General features: G+C 47.2%; 1 protein-coding gene across 1 annotated transcript in view; it reads left to right on the top strand.

Moving 5' to 3' along the window:
• Positions 1 to 10,249, top strand: part of JDP2 (Jun dimerization protein 2) — a 42,555-nt gene extending 32,306 nt beyond the window's left edge. Inside the window, exons 3-4 of the mRNA XM_075926856.2 lie at positions 2,604 to 2,708; positions 9,084 to 10,249. Of these exons, the coding sequence (XP_075782971.1) occupies positions 2,604 to 2,708; positions 9,084 to 9,269 (291 nt within the window). The 3' untranslated portion in view covers positions 9,270 to 10,249. The remainder of the gene's footprint in view (positions 1 to 2,603; positions 2,709 to 9,083) is intronic.
• The last annotated feature ends 7,410 nt before the right edge of the window (positions 10,250 to 17,659 follow it).

Below are 17,659 nucleotides of genomic sequence, written 5' to 3'. Positions count from 1 at the left end.
AAAATAAAGGACAATTGTGTTAAAAAATAGAATCTCTCTTTATTGAACAAAACTCGGGGAGACTGGGAAAAGGAGGTGGGAGAGGGGAAGAGAGAGGGTGGGAGAGGGGAGGGCAACTACAATGATCAGGGGTTTGGAACAGGTCCCATATGGAGAGAGGCTAAAGAGACTGGGACTTTTCAGCTTAGAAAAGAGGAGATGGAGGGGGGATATGATAGAGGTCTATAAAAGCACGAGTGGGGTGGAGAGGGTGCATATAGAAAAGTTCTTCACTAGTTCCCATAATAGAAGGACTAGAGGACACCAAAGGAAAGGAATGGGTAGCAGGCTTCAAACTAATAAGAGAAAGTTCTTCTTCACAAAGCAAATAGTCAACCTGTGGAACTCCTTGCTGCAGGAGGCTGTGAAGGCTAGAACTAGAACAGAGTTTAAAGAGAAGTGAGATCAATTCATGGAGGTTGGGTCCATGGAGTGATATTAGCCAGGGGTAGGAGTGGTGTCCCTGCCCGAAGTTTGTGGAAGGCTGGAGAGGGATGGCACAAGACAAATGGCTTGGTCACTGTCTTTGGTCCATCTCCTCCAGGGTCCCTAGGGTTAGCCGCTGTCGGCAGACAGGCTACTGGGCTAGATGGACCTTTGGTCTGACCCAGTACGGCCATTCTAAGCTCAGGGCTCAGGGCTCAGGGTCGGGGGGTCTCAGTGAACCACCTTGATTTTCATGCAAACCTACTCCTGGGTGGCCAGGCTGGCAGCTCTCCTGCCCTAGACGGCTGCTTTCCTGTGCCTAGTGCAGAGGTTGTGGACGAGGTCCACGATGTCTGCACTGGACCAGGCGGGTGCCCGCCTCTTGCGGTCCAGGGCAAGCTCCCAGGGGCCGCCAGCCTCGTCCCAGGAAGAGGGTGAGGGCTGGGGGGCATCGGGTGGCTGGCTCGAGCCGTGCCAGGTGCAGGGTCTGCTGGCTGGGTGCTGGCAGGCTTGCACCTGGCACGGGCATCGTAGCCAGCCCGTGCCCCTTTAAGGGGTCCGGGGGCTGGGATGGGGGCAATAGAGTTTCCCTGGTATTTGCCAGAGTGGCCACCAGGGAAAGCTGAGGAGGGCTAGCCTCCCACTAGTTTGAATTAAGGGGCTACACACCCCTTAATTTGAACTAGTAAGTTCGAACTAGGCTTAGTCCTCGTGGAATGAGGTTTACCTAGTTCGAACTAAGCACTCCGCTAGTTCGAATTAAGTTCGAACTAGCGGAGCGCTAGTGTAGCGCCTATCAAAGTTAATTCGAACTAACGTCCGTTAGTTCAAATTAACTTTGTAGTGTAGACATACCCTAAGATACAGGGTTCTTGAGCAGTCTGTGTGATGTAGGCTTAACAGAGTTTGAGTCGGTTAGCCTAGAACAATGGAGTCATGAAGTAAAATGCAGAAACTTCTGTCTTTGTCCCATGCTAAAATGGGATCTGCATACCTTGCTGCACCCTCCCTATACGCCACACACTGCACTAGAGCTTTCATTGCTCACTAAGCTCCAAGGAAACAGACCCGAACATTCCCAGCCCAGAGTGCTGAACATGTTGCGTGAACAGGAAATTAATAGAATCGAACAGGAAATGGCTCGTGCAGGTCTTGATGGCCCTCTGGAGCCAGGCTAGTTGTTTGATGCTCCTCGAATGACAGCACTCCTTTCAGCTGCCGCCAGTCCTTCCTCGCTGTTTGTGTAAATTTTACACTTCTACAGCCGTAGTCAGAACTGTCTCTTGGACCTCACCTCTCTCTCTCACTGAGAACCCTGCTTAGAAGCAGTCTGATCAGGTGAAGCCAACCATGTGCTTTGTACGGCCACTAAAGAAAATATTTTCCTTCAAATACTGTATCTGCTTGTTACAATATCAGCCCAGGGTTAGTTAACCTGAGATAGAGAAGAGAGTGGAAGTCTCTCGCATTGTAAATATGTGTAGTGTGCCCCCCAGACACACAGCACTGTACCAGAGCTGTACTGAACTAATTCACAAACCTCAGCTCTGCAGAATGCCTGGGCTGAGTCCAGCCAGGGGACTTGGCAGCATGAAGAGAGGCCCCTCTCTGGGGAACTGTTCTTGCTCTCTCAGCCGTGGGAGGGTCAGTGTTGCTCCTGGCACATGAGACCACTACAAGTGACTTTACAGGCTTTCTGTTTATACTCCCACACATCTGTGTTAGGGCAGGGGAATCTCTGCTATTGCACAAGACCCTTCCCTGCTGCACCGTTTTTTAGCAAAATTAGTTTCTCTTACTCTAGAGTCCACATTACAGACAAGGAGTAATTTTGTCACAGTTTGGAGCAGGGACTGCTGATCATTCCAAAGAGCCCGGAACTGCACTAGTAGGTGGAGATGCAGGGCAGGACTGAGGTGCTCTGGTAGCAGCATGGGAGGAGGGGAAGAGGAAGTCGGGCCACAATAGCCAGGGATGCTGCAGATCAGAATTGAGGAGCATCAAGTGATCTGGGGGAGGCTTGCACAGCCACTGCTTAAACCGCTGCCTGTGAGACTTGGTGAGGGGGCTGTTGCCAGCTGCATCACTTCCCTGTTCTTGTCTGGCTGTTCTCATGTGGGGCCTGTGTCCTCTTCCAGCTGGACGAGGAAGAGGAGAGGAGGAAAAGGCGCCGTGAGAAAAACAAAGTAGCAGCAGCTCGATGTCGCAACAAGAAGAAGGAAAGGACAGAGTTTCTGCAGCGGGTGAGTGCCCCATGCCCCTTCCCCAGCAGGCTGAGTAGAGCCTTCCCCTCTGCAGCAATGCACTCCTCTCTCTTCTCCCCATGGAGAGGCAATGGTAGAATACACACCTAGTCCCCAGGCTATTAAAAGTTCTTCAATAATTGACCAGCAGGGGATGTTCACTCTGCTGAATCTCCCTTTCCCCCACTGCTAGGCTCAGCGTTCCCTCCTCCACTCACCTCCTCACCCTGGATCTGGGAGTCCAGCAGTGGCCTACAGCTCCTGAGGCCTTGTGCCTCGCAGATGCAATCTCTGGTTTGCCAGTTGCATGCAAGAACATAGGTCCACTCCCATTTTTCCCCAGCTGGTCCTGAGGGGTAAATGGACCATGACCTCATGTGTCTGTTACTAAGGTTGTTAAGTATCGAGTAATTGGCTAATTGAATAATTAATGCATTTAGCATCAACTATTCGATTAGTCAGTAGGGTGCCTCTGCCTTTGAAGTGTATCAAAAACCTTTGGTGGCGTTTCAAAGCAGCAGCGCCACACAACACCCGGGGTCAGTTGGGGATTCCCCAGCTGATCCCAGGCTGTACGTGGCATTTCAAAGCAGCAGTGTCGCACGGAGCCTGGGGTCAGCTAGGAAGTCTCTAGCTGATCCTGGGCTCCACGCAGCGCTGCCACTTTGAAATGCCACACGCAGCCTGGGGACACCCAGCCTGGGGACACCCCAGCTGGCCCTGGGCTGCATGCGGCTTTTCAAAGCGGCAGTGCTGCGTGGAGCCCAGGGTCTGGCCCCAGGCTTCAAGCAGCGCTGCCACTTTGAAGTACCCCCTTTTCTCCCCCCCCCCACTTGCTGCCTCTATCTGATAGAGGCAGCAAGGGGAGGCGGGGGGAAGTGACCAGTCGACGATCCTGTCTACTAGTCCTTCACATCCCTATCTGTTACCAGCTAGAGCAGCAGCATGGGGTGTGCTGGGCAGGAAGGCATCTGATAAATTTCTCGTGTCTGAGCTGAATTCCATGTCCCATCCCTGTGTGCAGCCCTGCAGAGTGCTCATCTCCTCCAAATGACCTCAAAAGGCCACAGGCCCAACCAGTGCAACACAAACAGGCACCCAGAATATACAGGGGGAGCACCAGAGTCTAGAGTCCTGACATGCCCAGGGTCTGTTCATTTCTCTCAAAGCTCAGAGATTCATAAAGGCACATGCAAGTCTCTCCCAGAATGATTCCCAAGTACAGTAGACACATATGTTCTTCCTCCTACAGTGCATGGTGCCACCCCAAAGATCACTCACCCTTCCTTGCACTTCTTCCCCCTCAGCAGGGATAAATGCCATATCCTAGCACAGTCATGTGCAGTGAGGGGTCATTTCTTGGACTTGGGGCTCCTTACATAGGACACAAAGATGTTTTTAAAGCCAATTCTCTTGATAAGACAAGCCAGTAAAGTCTGAACCATACAAAGATCCTTGTTGCTTCTCTTCTTCCTGAGAAGCTGGATCTCCCCTACTTACTGGATCTTGTTTTCTTGAGGGCAGAAAAATGTTTCTAGTATAAAATATCTTTTCTGTAATATTCAGTTCAGTTTTAGTAGATTGCATATGATGTGTCTGTTAGATTGTACATGTTTTTCTCTTGTGTTTACAAAACAGCAACATCTATATCATGCTTTCAGTTGTCAGTCAGAACTCTCTTCTTTGGCATAGTGCTAAAAGGGCAACATTCACCACTGATTTAATGGCAACTGGGGATTGTGAAAATATTAAAAACCATTTTCCTTTGAGGTGATAGACATGTCTTTAATACAAAGGAGCTATAATTCAGCATGAGTATGTCCAGACTGCATCCTTCTGTCGGCAGAGGGATGCAGATTAGGCAGGTCGACATTGCAAATGAGGGAGGCATAAGGGATCTGTCGAAAAAGGGTTTCTTTCTTGACAGATCCCCCTCTAGACTGCCGCTTTTTGCCAACAAAGTGCTGAGTTGGCAAAACACGGTGGCCATTTTTATGCAAATTAGGCACGGGATATTTAAATCCCTGCCTCATTTGCAATGTTGACCTACCTAATCTGCATCCCTCTGCTGACAGAGGGATGCAGTCTAGACATACTCCATGTGCTCAGAAGTTGGGAAATTCTACAGGTCAAAAAGTAATGAGCTATATCTTCCATCACTCCTGATTAACATGGGCAAAACTAAAGATGGGAAGGAACTTTTCAATATCTACTTTTGGACAGCAGTTTCTATATTTCCAAATCTTAGCTGAGTATATGCCTTATGGAAATGAGCAGGGCTTGACAAATTATGCAAAACCCTACTCGCGAGACAAAAAAGGGACTCGCCACCTCTCCCTGCACCACGCAGGCACGCACCACCGGAGAACAGGATGACCGGGACAGCATGTTTGTTTACGTCAGTTATCATGGCCACGGTTATCGTTGTTTGTCATTTTTTGACATTTTGACACAGTGTCAAAATCGTCAGTGAAGGTTACAACAATATTTTCATAGGCGTACACAGCACATTTCAGTAGAGCGTGCACCCAAAGAATTTTTTTTAAATGTACTCTTTGACCCCCATCAGCCACACCCCCTGACTCCCATTAACCACGCCTCTGGAAGTAACACCCTCAGGGCAAGATGGACACATGACCAGAAGTAAAAGGTGTCATGTGACACCCCCCCCAAGGACTTTTCCCACCATCCTCCTACCAATAGGGATTAGTTTGGCCCCCACCAAAACCCCCTCATGCAACGGTCCTGCAATGGCATTAACCCAATGTGTGTGACATTAACTTGGGGGCAGAGAGGCTGGGGGAAGTGTTCCCTCTAAGAGTTTCCTTCCATGAGCAGAATGAATTTTGTGTTGTGCACCAGTACTGAATTCATGTGGCTTGTTTGGATGTGCCACTGTGGCACCCAAGGGTATGTCTACACTACCATCCTAGTTCAAACTAGAGTGGTTAATGTAGGCAACCGGAGTTGCAAATGAAGCCTGGGATTTGAATTTCCCGGGCTTCATTTGCATATTGCCGGGCACCGCCATTTTTAAATGTCCGCTAGATCTCACTCCGTGCCCGCAGCTACACGCGGCACGAACTAGGTAGTTCGGATTAGGCTTCCTATTCCGAACTACCGTTACTCCTCGTGGAACGAGGTGTACTGGTAGTTCGGAATAGGACGCCTAATCTGAACTACCTAGTTTGTGCCGCGTGTAGCCGTGGGCACGGAGTCCGAACTAGTGGATATTTAAAAATGGCAGCGCCCGGCAATATGCAAATGAAGCCTGGGAAATTCAAATCCCAGGCTTCATTTGCAACTCCGGTTGCCTACATTAACCACCCTAGTTCGAACTAGGATGGTAGTGTAGACATACCCAAAGTTATTAATAAATATCTTATAACCTCTACCGTTTCCCTCTGCTGCCATGTCTCCTCCCCTTGCTCTATCAGCTCCCCTGGTGCCTGCTGCCCCCCAACCCCTCACCCTCCTCTGCTGCCCTGACTCCTGCCCTTCTCACTGCCCTCAGCTTTCCTGAGACCTGCCCCCCTCCACCAGTCCTTCTCTCTCCGCCCCGTGCCCACTCCTCCAGTAGCCCCACTCTGATCATGTGAGCTACCCCTCCTCATCCCCTCTCCTAACACCTTCTTCTACACACCTGCCCTGCCTCTCTCCTCTGGTCCCTCCCCTGCAGGTGTCTTCCCTTCTGCTTCACCCCCAGAATCCACTGGCACCTGCACCCTCCTGCTGCCTCCCCCTTCCCTCACTGCCCCTGCCCTCTTTGCCCTCTTTTTCCCTGATGCCCACCCCCTCACCACCCTCTGCCCCCATTCCCCTCATGCCCTTGTGCTCTCACACATGCCTTGCTACATCCCCGCCTTCCTCATGCCCACCTCTTCTTTCAAGCTTTCTCCCAGTACCTCCTCCTCCCCCCTCTAGCCCCCAATGCCCTTACCCTCTCCTCTCCCAGCATCACCCTGTTCTCCCCTCCCACTGACACCTCCCCTCCTGCCCTTTTCCTCATTGTCTCTACTTGGCCCCCTGGCATTTTTCTCTCCTGCACCCCTGTTCCTTGGTGCCTTCACCTTTCTTCTCCTGACCTTCCCCCTTCCCTCCCCTCAGCACAAGCCCCTTCCCCCTATTTTTACCCCTTCCCTTTCCCTCCCCTACCTGGCTTCTGCCTTCCAGGTTGCGGGGCTGCTGGAGCCTTTTTGAATCCAGCGGTCACCAGCCATGACGTCACGACGCCACATCACACTTGCGTCCTGGTGTCTGCCGGCGTCCCGCCCTCTGGCTCGCACACTGCCTCCTCGCGCCGGAGCTGCATGCAGGCAGCCCGGTGCCGAGAATCACTGCACTTCCCCCTCTCTGGTGGCGCTTCACTCCTCCACCCAGGCAGCAGATCAGACGGGGCTGTGCCGCCCGTAGTGCGGGCTTCGGCCAGCCCGTTACAATGGCCCACCGGGCCAGTCCGCGGGCAAGCGTATTTGTCGAGCCCTGGAAATGAGGATCTGATACCTCTTTCAAATATGGTTCAAAGCCATCGCCATCTTCAGAGTTGAAAATCAAAGGGCAAACTCATGAGTCATAGCCAGATCTTCTTGTTGAGGAATATCTATCACTTTCTGAGTAGTTGATTCAAAGAGACTGACAGTAAGGCCATGTCTACACAAGGGAATTATTTTGAAATTAGTAAATTAGACTTAACGCCCTCCTGATTTAATAAATTCGAACTAGTGTGTCCATACTACGGGGAAGCCTGAAAATTAGTCCAAGCCAGGATCCGTTAATGTGGACGCGCTACCTCATACTAGGGATGTTAAATTTCGTTTAATCAGATAATCGAGTAGTCGAAGGAATTTCTATTGACTACTTGATTAGTTGATAAGGGGGAGAGCTCACCATCCTTGCTGAATCTCTCCCTTCGAAATGCACAGGAGCCGGTCCCGCTGCCTTTTTCTCTTTGAAATGTTCAAGAGCCACAGACGGCTCTTGTACATTTCAAAGGGAGAGGAGCAGCAGTCGGGACTGGTGCGAGTGGGACTGTTTCCCCACTGCCCTCTGCTTCCCCTGCCCCCCATGGAGCTGGTGCTGGGGGGAACTAGCTTTTAAGCCAACTCGCCCCAGCACTGGCTCCTGCTTCCCCCTTGATAAAGGCAGCAAGGGGGGAGAAGAGACTAGTCGAGTTCTTACTCAACTACACTCAATAAGCAAATTCTTATTGGGTAGTCAACTCGTCGCTTACATCCCTACCTCAGACTTAGAGCCCCAAGAAGTACTGGGGAGTAATTAGTTTGAATTACTATGGAGAGTAATTATTCCGAAATAGTGTCACCGAAGTGTCCACACTAACACTATTTTGAAATAACTATTTTGGAATTAGCGTTACTCCTCATGAAAAGCAGGAGTACAGATTTTGAATTCTGTGTCCCATTATTTTGAAACAACAGGCTTGATAGTGTGGACACGCCACTTATAAATTCAACCTTGGGAGGGTTATTTTGAAATGAAGTCCTAGTTTAGACCACGGTTCAGTGAATAATAGAAAACCCCCACCTAGCTACACTCATTTGGAGGGAGGGGGGCCACACACGGGAAGTAAGAAATGCACAGGTTGTTCCTCCATCTCCTGGAGATAGACAATGCAATCTGTAATCTGGAAGAGTACAATTCTTAGATCAAAATTTAAGCAAAGCAACACAAGCTCTGCTGCTTACAGAAAACACCCACCTCATCATGTAAAAATGAGACAAAGAGAATTAAGTTCAAAATACCTTTTTTGAGAAGATTGTTTCTAAAGCCAAAGTTTTCTGTAATAAATGATGGAGACTCAACCAAGATCTGATGGGATTTATATCTGTTGATGATCTCAAAATCATTGTTAGTTGTACATTTAAGCCATATCCTCAAAACAGGTGTCTATATACCCCATAAAAGTGTGCGCACCTTGCACATGTGAATGCTGAAGACTAATCTTCACTTTTCATGGATCATTGGGCATTAATCAGAACAAAACATGTAATAAATGTGCAGTAGGGAACAGTCTTACTTTGGGTCCCAGGAGATGGCTGAGAGGGAAAATCCCAATTGATCCCAGCACTAGACTTGAGTGACCAGTAGGAATAAAATCTAGCCAAAAGAGTTGGCTGTCACTGAACCTTTTAATGCGGCCACAGACACGGCCATCACTTTCACACAGGACTGCTGAACAATATCAAGCCGGGGTGGTTTGCAAACAGATCTTTGATTGGTAGAGGACAGTTTCTCTTTGTGTATTGTGCAGGCAGCAGAGGAAGGTTGAGTGCACGGGGAGCTGTAGAGCAGGTTGTGCTTTCTCCATACTTATGAGCTGACAGATTAAAGATGTGTCTGTGTCTCTGGCCCTGCTAGGAGTCTGAACGCCTGGAGCTCATGAATGCCGAGCTGAAAGCCCAGATAGAGGAATTGAAGCAGGAGAGGCAGCAGCTGATTCTGATGCTGAACAGACACCGTCCCACTTGCATTGTGCGGACAGACAGCATCAAGACACCAGAGAGTGAAGCCAACCCACTGCTTGAACAACTAGAGAAAAAGTGAAGGTGGCACTAGCCAGGAAAAGGAGGAGACAACAAATCAGGGTCTCCAAAAACCTCACTTATGTACTGTATGAAGAACTGTGCACCAAGGCCTTGTCCAGCCAGAACCCAGCAGGCTTCCTTGGGGATTACAGGCCAACCAAATAAGGGGAAGGAGAACATCAGGAATCTACCATTCATTCCATTCTGAAGCTGAACCTGGAATGGGTCTAGCAGCTTTGGTGAGGGCAACCCTTTGCAGTACATCTTCATGGCCCTTCAACCTGCTCACCAGCCGTAGGGATCAAGCAAGCAGCCCATTGCAGGGCATTCTGAAGCTGGATCACATTGAGATACAGGGAAGGGAAATTGCAGCTTCTTCTCTTCCCACATGTACTGGTATGCACCTAGCTGGGAGTGGGGGCTTGACCCAGGAGAAATGAACACGTGGAAAATGGATGACAGGCCAAGACATGCTGGCTGTATCTCCCAGGTCTGTCCTATTTCCGTCCCTCTGGATCCTGCCACTGCTCCTTGCGCACACTCCGGAATGGAATCCGAAACAAAGAATTGCAAACACTTGACACAAGCCCTGCCTTGCAGCGGGGCCTGTCCATGGCACTGTGGCGCAGGCGCCCCACAAGCACACTCAGTAAAATGTTTACAGCCCAGCTGTCCCTCTCGGCCGTGCTTTTGAATGCACATTTTTACACTTTTTTATATTTTTTACAAAGTTTTTATACAGCAGTCTCTATATGGATTTATATAATCACTAGACGTGATCCCATAGAAATGTATGTTATAATGGTTTGTTTGTTACAAACGCATATGCCACAGTTATCTCATTGTGTTACTTGTTAGATGGCATCTGGCTACTTTCCCCTAGGCATGCTGGGAAAGAGGCCCATGCAGCCCTCCACATTGGCTCCACTGCCATCTCCATCGATGTATGTCCTCGTAATACGCAGTCCTGTATCTCTCAGTAAATGTTACTTTGACTTATTCCCTTGTCTCTTTTGCTTTGTCTGGATTGTGCTTACTGGGCTGGCACAGACTCTGGTCAGCCCTTTACACCAGAGAGTGACTGTCAGCTTTCCCCCCACACTTGTTACAGTCGTGGTTGATGGTCCTTGGCTCAGTGGGGCTAGTTCCTGAGCCATGAAGGATGGGTGTATGCATCAGTAATGGTGGCTTGGACCCAAAGATAGTTCACTCCTTGGCTGGGTATGAGGCACATGCCTAGATATAAGGAGGAATATAAGGTGCTCCACTTAGGAAGGAACAATCAGTTCCATACATACAAGATGGGAAGTGACTGTCTAGGAAGGAGCATGGCGGAAAGGGATCTAGGGGTCATAGTGGACCACAAGTTGAATATGAGTCAACAGTGTGATGCTGTTGCAAAAAAAGCAAATATGATTCTAGGTTGTATCGACAGGTGTGTTGTAAGCAAAACTCGTGAAGTCACTCTGCCGCTCTACTCTGCACTAGTTAGGCCTCAGCTGGAGTACTGCATCCAGTTCTGGGCGCCACATTTCAAGAAAGATGTGGAGAAATTGGAAAGGGTACAGAGAAGAGCGACAAGAATGATTAAAGGTTTAGAGAACATGACCTATGAAGCCAGGCTTCATGAACTGGGCTTGTTTAGTTTGGAAAAAAGAAGATTAAGGGGGGACATGATAGTAGTTTTCAAATATCTAAAAGGGTGTCACAAGGAGGAAGGAGAAAATTTGTTCCTCTTGGTTTCTGAGGACAGGACAAGGAGTGCAGCAGGGGAGGTTTAGATTGGACATTAGGAAAAAATTCCTAACTGTCAGGGTGGTCAAATATTGGAATAAATTGCCAAGGGAGGTGGTGGAATCTCCCTCTCTGGAGATATTTAAGAACAGGTTAGATAGACATCTGTCAGGGATGGTGTAGACGGAGCTTGGTCCTGCCTTGAGGGCGGGAGGCTGGACTCGATGACCTCTTGAGGTCCCTTCCAGTCCTATTATTCTATGATTCTATGATTCTAGGAATAGCTCAGACTCACATATGCATGTAGACAGGGTGGGATGTAAATTACTACCAAGCCAGCCCAGCTGTGAGTTAGGGAGGCCATGCCGTTCTGAGCCTTCCTCCGAATTGCTCTTCTTGCTCCTCTCCTGTCCCCATGTTGTAAGGGGCACAGTAGCTTAGGTGACCACATTTGGGGAGGGGAAGTGGGCAGGCATCATGTGCACATGAAAGAAGGTGATATAAGATTTCTCTGTTCCCTAACATGCCTCTTCTGGCCAGTCATAGCCTCTGTACTTGTTGCTGTGAAGGGATAAAGCTCAAAGCATGATTCCTCTATTTCCAGTGAGCAGATGAGTTCTCTAGCTCAAGTCTCACTATAACAACAAGGCTAGTAACTGTGTCCACATGTAATTGGAGACTCTGAGCCAAACACAAGTCCTTCACAGCACATCATTGAGAAATGAGCCCCAAACCCAACATATTGTCTCTGCACCTAGCAGATACAATAAGATAAGAAAAACAACTGCTCTTTGTCTACATCTGTGCTCCATCATGACCATGGATGGAGCTGCCTTGCTGCAGGATCCCTGAGGGTAGAATTGCTAGGAGTACTGTGCAGATGCACCATTAGGGATACCTAACATCTGTTGGCCCTTCATTCCGGAGAACTGAACTGGGCAGAGAGGAAATAAAGTTGACTTAAATGCTATCATTTTAAAGGAAGGGGCGGGGGAAACCTTGTCTGAATGTGGCTGTGGAAGAAGTCAGCATTAACATAGAACATAAGAACGGCCATACTGGGTCAGATCAAAGCTTCATCTAGCCCAATATCCTGTCTGCCAACAGTGGCCAAGACCAGGTGCCCCAGAGGGAGTGAACAGAACAAGTATTCATCAAGTGACCCCTCTTTTGTCATCCAGTTCCAGCCTCTGACAAACAGAGGCTTGGGATGCCATTTCTACCCATCCTGACTAATCGCCATTGATGGATCTAACATCGATGATTTTTTCAAGTTCTTTTTTGAACACTGTTAAAGTCCTCATCTTCACAATATCTTCTGGCAAGGAGTTCCACAGGTAGACTGTGCTGCATGAAGAAAAACTTCCTTTTCTTTGTTTTAAACCTGCTATCTATTAATTTCCTTTGGTGAACCCTAGTTCTTACATTATGGGAACCAGTAAATAACTTTTCCGTATTCACTTTCTCCATACCTGTCATGATTTTATAGACCTTTATTATATCTCTCCTTAGTCTCCTCTTTTCTAAGATGAAGTCCCAGTCTTTTTATCTGTCTTCATATGGCACTCATTCCAAACCCCTAATCATTTTAGTGCCCTTTTCTGAACCTTTTCCAATGCCAATATATCTTTTTTGAGATGAGGCAATCACGTCTGTATGCAGTATTGAAGATGCGGGTGTAGCATGGATTTATCTAGAGGCAATAAGATAATCTCTGTGTTATTCTCTATCCCTTTTTGAAATGATTCTTAACATTCTGTTTGCTTTTTTGACTGCCTCTGCACACTGAGTGGATGTTTTCAGAGAACTATCCACAATGACTCCAAGATCTCTCTCTTGAGTAGTTATAGCTAAATTAGTCCCCATCATTTTGTATGTTTATCTGAGGGAAAAGTGTCCCTCCCCAAGTCAGGCAGCTTCATGCATGATCACTTTAAGCCCCTGGGTTGTGCTCATTAAGCAGCTGAGGGACCATGCTGCCGCGCAGCTTAGAGGGAACCTTGCCTGAGAGAGTAACAGAATGAACTATAGGAAGGGTGTCAGCATGACAGAACTCATCCTCAGATGTGGCCAGAAGGAGGCACTGAGGAGAGCACACAGTGATAGATATACTGTTGTGAGTTTCCCCCTCACACAAGGCTATGAGAGCAACAGTACTTACCACCTTTATGTGGAAGTAAGTCATTTCCATCTTAAAACAACAACCAGCCACATCCTGCTGCCACTAGGCGAGAGGAGAAGACACAAACTGGATTGTTTATATGTTGCATTGCTCAGTCACTAGGACATGGGCTGCCAATAAATGCCTACAAAGTGACTATTCAGGACAGATCCACCAGCACCTCCCTGAAGGGGGTGATTGTGCAGGGGATTCTGGGTAAAGCCCATTCCTTTTCATTCACCTCAGCAGAATTCACCCTCTGCTGCTCTTCAGTCAATCGCCAGCTGGCTGCAATTCAGCTTAGGTCATTTTGTCAGTGGTACTTGGCTAGGCCTCAGCTATGACCAAATAAGCCTAATGAATAGGGGTTGGACTGTGCAGAAAAATGAGAAATGGCATATCTGGTCTGCAGAAAACAAAACCCACAGCAAATCAGATCACACAAGAGAGGCAGCCCCAGACCAGAGTTCAAGCTCATGCAACCTCCAGAAAAGTTCAGAGGTGGCCACAAGGTGAGAGGCTCATACAGCCTGCCTCTATATGTCAGTGGTATTTTGCATTTACTTCTGCAGCTGCTGCGTGCATGGTATGGTTGGAAGATGGAGAGTCATTAGTCATCCATGGCGACTTGGTGTATGTAACAAGTGGAGAAATCCTATGAATAGTTGTAATCTAAGTAGAGGGTAATTAAGTCAGTCTACTTAGCAATTCTGTGCTACAGAGTTAAGGTGTTTGTACAAACTATGCACTATACTACAGCTAGATTTTCTATAGGAACCATCTCAATACTAAAAATGGAAGTAATAGAATTCATGTCTTTCCCTTGTTGGGAACCAAGGACCAGTCTTCAAGACAGTTACTTGCCCACACAATAATTTCACATTTTTTCCCATGAATAACACTCCAGAGATAAACCATTATAGCACAGGAGTTACAGTGTACCCACATCACTAACTAGAGAGTTTTTATTTTCCTTTAAATAAAGATTGTATTGCAGGATCTAAACTCCAATAAACATACATAATACCTTGCAAAGTAAATACAGGGACTGGGATTTCTGACAATGGAAGATCAGCTGCTTTCACATAGACTCACACAGGCTATATCTACACAGCAGTGTTAATTTGGAATAACTGATATTCTAACAAAGAGCATGTTTACACTACAAGCCTTTATTTCAAAATAATGTCGAGCTGGAGGACTTCTTACTCCAACTCATGGTAACTCTCATTTCATAAGAAGTAAGGATGTTCTTCCCTCCACTTCCTGTTGTACAGACAGCACCAAAAGCTGAAATTGATGTAGCTGAAGTTGATTTTAGCCCTGCTGTGTAGACATGCCCTCAGAGTATTACACCAAGAAGTAGATAAAACAATTAATTGTACCACATAACCAGTTGTCCAGTAGCTCTGTGGGGTACGTCTACACTTGCTCCCTAGTACGAACTAGGGATGCAAATGTAGCCAACCGAAATTGCTAATGAAGCGGGGATTTAAATATCCCACAGTTCATTAGCATAATCTTGCCCGCGCGATATTCCACTCGCCAGCTGATTCGAACCAGGAATGCGCTCCGGGACGCATTAGTTCGAATCAAATCCCTTGGTTTCATTTTTTGAGGAGTAACATTAGTTTGAACCAAGGGGTTTGATTCGAACTAACACATCCCGAAATACACTTCCTGGTTCGAATCAGCTGGTGAGTGAAATAGCGCGCGGGCAAGATTATGCTAATGAAGTGTGGGATATTTAAATCCCCGCTTCATTAGCAATTTCAGTCGGCTATATTTGCATCCCTAGTGCGAACTAGGGAGCAAGTGTAGACATACCCGTGGAGACTAACAAATATATATATATATATATATATATATATATATATATATATATATATATATATATATATATATATAGTATCATGAGTTTTTGTGGGCAAAAAGAAATAGGTTTTGCCCACAAAAGCTCATGATACTATATATACATTTTTGTTAGTGTCTAATGTCTACACAGCAAGGCATAAATCGAATTAAGATATGCAATTTCAGCTACGTCAATTGCCTAGCTGAAGTAGAAATAGATTAATTTGGCTTTTGGAGTTGTCTACACAGCAGGAAGTCAAAGGAATAACACACTTTGTTCAACTTCCCTTACTTGTAAAATGAGGGTTACAGGAGTCGGAGTAAGAAGTTCTCCATCTCAACATTGTCAAAATAATGGCTTGCTGTTTAGATGTGCATTTTGTTATTTCAAAATAACGTCAGTTATTCTGAAATAATGCTGCTGTGTAGACATGCCCTAAGGTGCTACAGGACTACTTTATTTTTTTAAAGTTACAAACTAAGACGACTACCCCTCTGAGATGTATAACCTGTTGTTTCAGTATCAACTGTATTGAGCTTGTACACAACTTCAGTAAAAAAGAAAACTTGGCAATTACTGTAGCTGTTAGGCTCACATAAGGTGTCTGATTCAGTGTTGTAGTCGTACACCTCCTGAAGACAGTTGGCTTCCAGTCTGCAATTCTTCCCCCATGGTGTTCCGCAGTCTAAATCTCACCGATGTATGTAAAATTACCACTAATTGACATCCAATCCCCAGATTCAGTCTGGGTTATCCTGGACAGCTTTGTCTTCTCCCTGCAAGTCTGAGCGGGATTGGACAGGTGCCATATCAGTCATGGCAGGGCCATGCCTTATTTCTCAACATATATATATGTATATATATTCACATGAATACAACTGCTCTGCTTGCTTAATTCTAAGCTTGTGTTGTTGAATAACAAGGCAGTAATCTTTTAGGCAAGTGGCAAACTTCCCTAACTCCATAACTATAACCTCCTCCTGTATAAAAATACTTATTTACCCCCTTGGGGCAAATGGCTGTACTGATACCTTAACAAATAATGGTTGCACACCACTAACTCTGCAATTACAAGAAACTGAATTTGGATTCAAGCCACAGATGAGTCTGGGTCACTCCTGGCAGCTCTATCTTCCCCTGCAAGAATAGGTTGGTGTTCCAGAGGGCTGCCAGTTTTGTACCCCTGAAAAACTCAGTACTAATTGGCAAAGAGCTTTGTGCACATTCAGGAACGTCTGTCCTCAAAAAAGCTTTCCACAGGAACTTCAGAACAGTTACTGAGCGTGGCTAACAGCTTTCTGCACTCCCTCTAGCGTGCTGAAATAGCAGCTACTTTGCAGTTGCTCCAGGCTCTGCCACCTTGTCTGGGAATGTTTCCATATCAACGTGGAACAAATAAAAACAGCAGCTGTACGTTTCTTTGGCAGAACACCCTGAAATAATAAGAAGAAATAGAAGTTACAGAGGGGACTAGACACTGTAAGATGGTAAATTTTCCCCCTCGCCCCCACAGTAGCTCAGCTGGAAGGACATTAGACTCAAGAAATCCCAGCTTTTCACTTAGTGTGAGTAATTGCAGTGCTGGGCCTTCCAAGAGGAGCAGGGTCTGAATAACACCCAGGAGCTCCCAACACCACACTGCAGCCAAGTGGGCTAGTTCAATGCTCTGCAAACTTCTTACCATGGCATCCCACCAGTTGCATTTTCTTTCTTTGATTATTTTTTATGACCCTCGAGGTTCCAAACTTGGGTACAGTAATTCCTCATTTAACATGTGTCCGCTTAACACGTTTTCACGATAGCACGACTTTTTTTTTAGGGAACATTTTTTGAATGACACGACCGTCCCCGGAATAACATGATTTCCCCAGCTAGCCTGTTGCCCGTGGCTGTGTAGGGCTTCCTCTTCTTCCTGCAAAGCGACGGAGGGTTTGCTGCTCGCCGCACCGTTCCCCGCTGACTCCCCCTCGCCGAACGCCTTGCCCCCTCTACATATCTATAGTGTTAAATGAGGAATTACTGTATTGTGTAGGAAGGGGCAAACTCCACCACTGCTGCCTCCTCTTCTGAAGTAGTACACATTGCCCCAGCACTGCAGTCCAAACCCTGGCAAAGGGGAGGTTCCTGGTGGTGGTGGTAGGGTTGGACAGCAAGCCTGCCTGGCACTCATTTGGCAGCATCAGCTTCTGTCCCACGGAATTGGGCCCAGATCCCAATGTGCTGTGTGATGGATGGGGTCGCAGCAGCACTCAGGTTTGATCCTGCCTCCTGTCATGACTGTGGATGTTAAGAAGCGTGTAATTCATTAATTGCGTAGTCAACAAATATTTTGGCAGCTACACAATTGATTAGGGTTAGCCCTGCAAGCACTCAGTCCCAGCTCATTCTGGGTCTGGCAGCTACCCCTGATACAGCTCTTCATAGAAAGGATTTGCGGAGCTGCAGCGAGGATAGCTGCCAGGTCCAATGCAAGCCGGGACTGAGCCAGTGTGCCTGCCCACTGGCTCTGAAAATATGTTAAATGCAGAGCAATGTGGGGGGGATTGCATGTAGCCAGTAGCATTAACCAATAAGCATCCGCTTATCAGTTAATTATTTAATTGGCTACACTACTACATCCCTTGTCATGACTGGGGCAGGGTAACCAGGCCAAATCTGA

Source organism: Pelodiscus sinensis, chromosome 5, assembly GCF_052426305.1.
Source record: "Pelodiscus sinensis isolate ZL-2025 chromosome 5, ASM5242630v1, whole genome shotgun sequence".
Taxonomy (NCBI): Eukaryota; Metazoa; Chordata; order Testudines; family Trionychidae; genus Pelodiscus; species Pelodiscus sinensis.
Note: the sequence above shows the minus strand (reverse complement) of the source record. Positions and strands in the feature narration are given on the sequence as shown.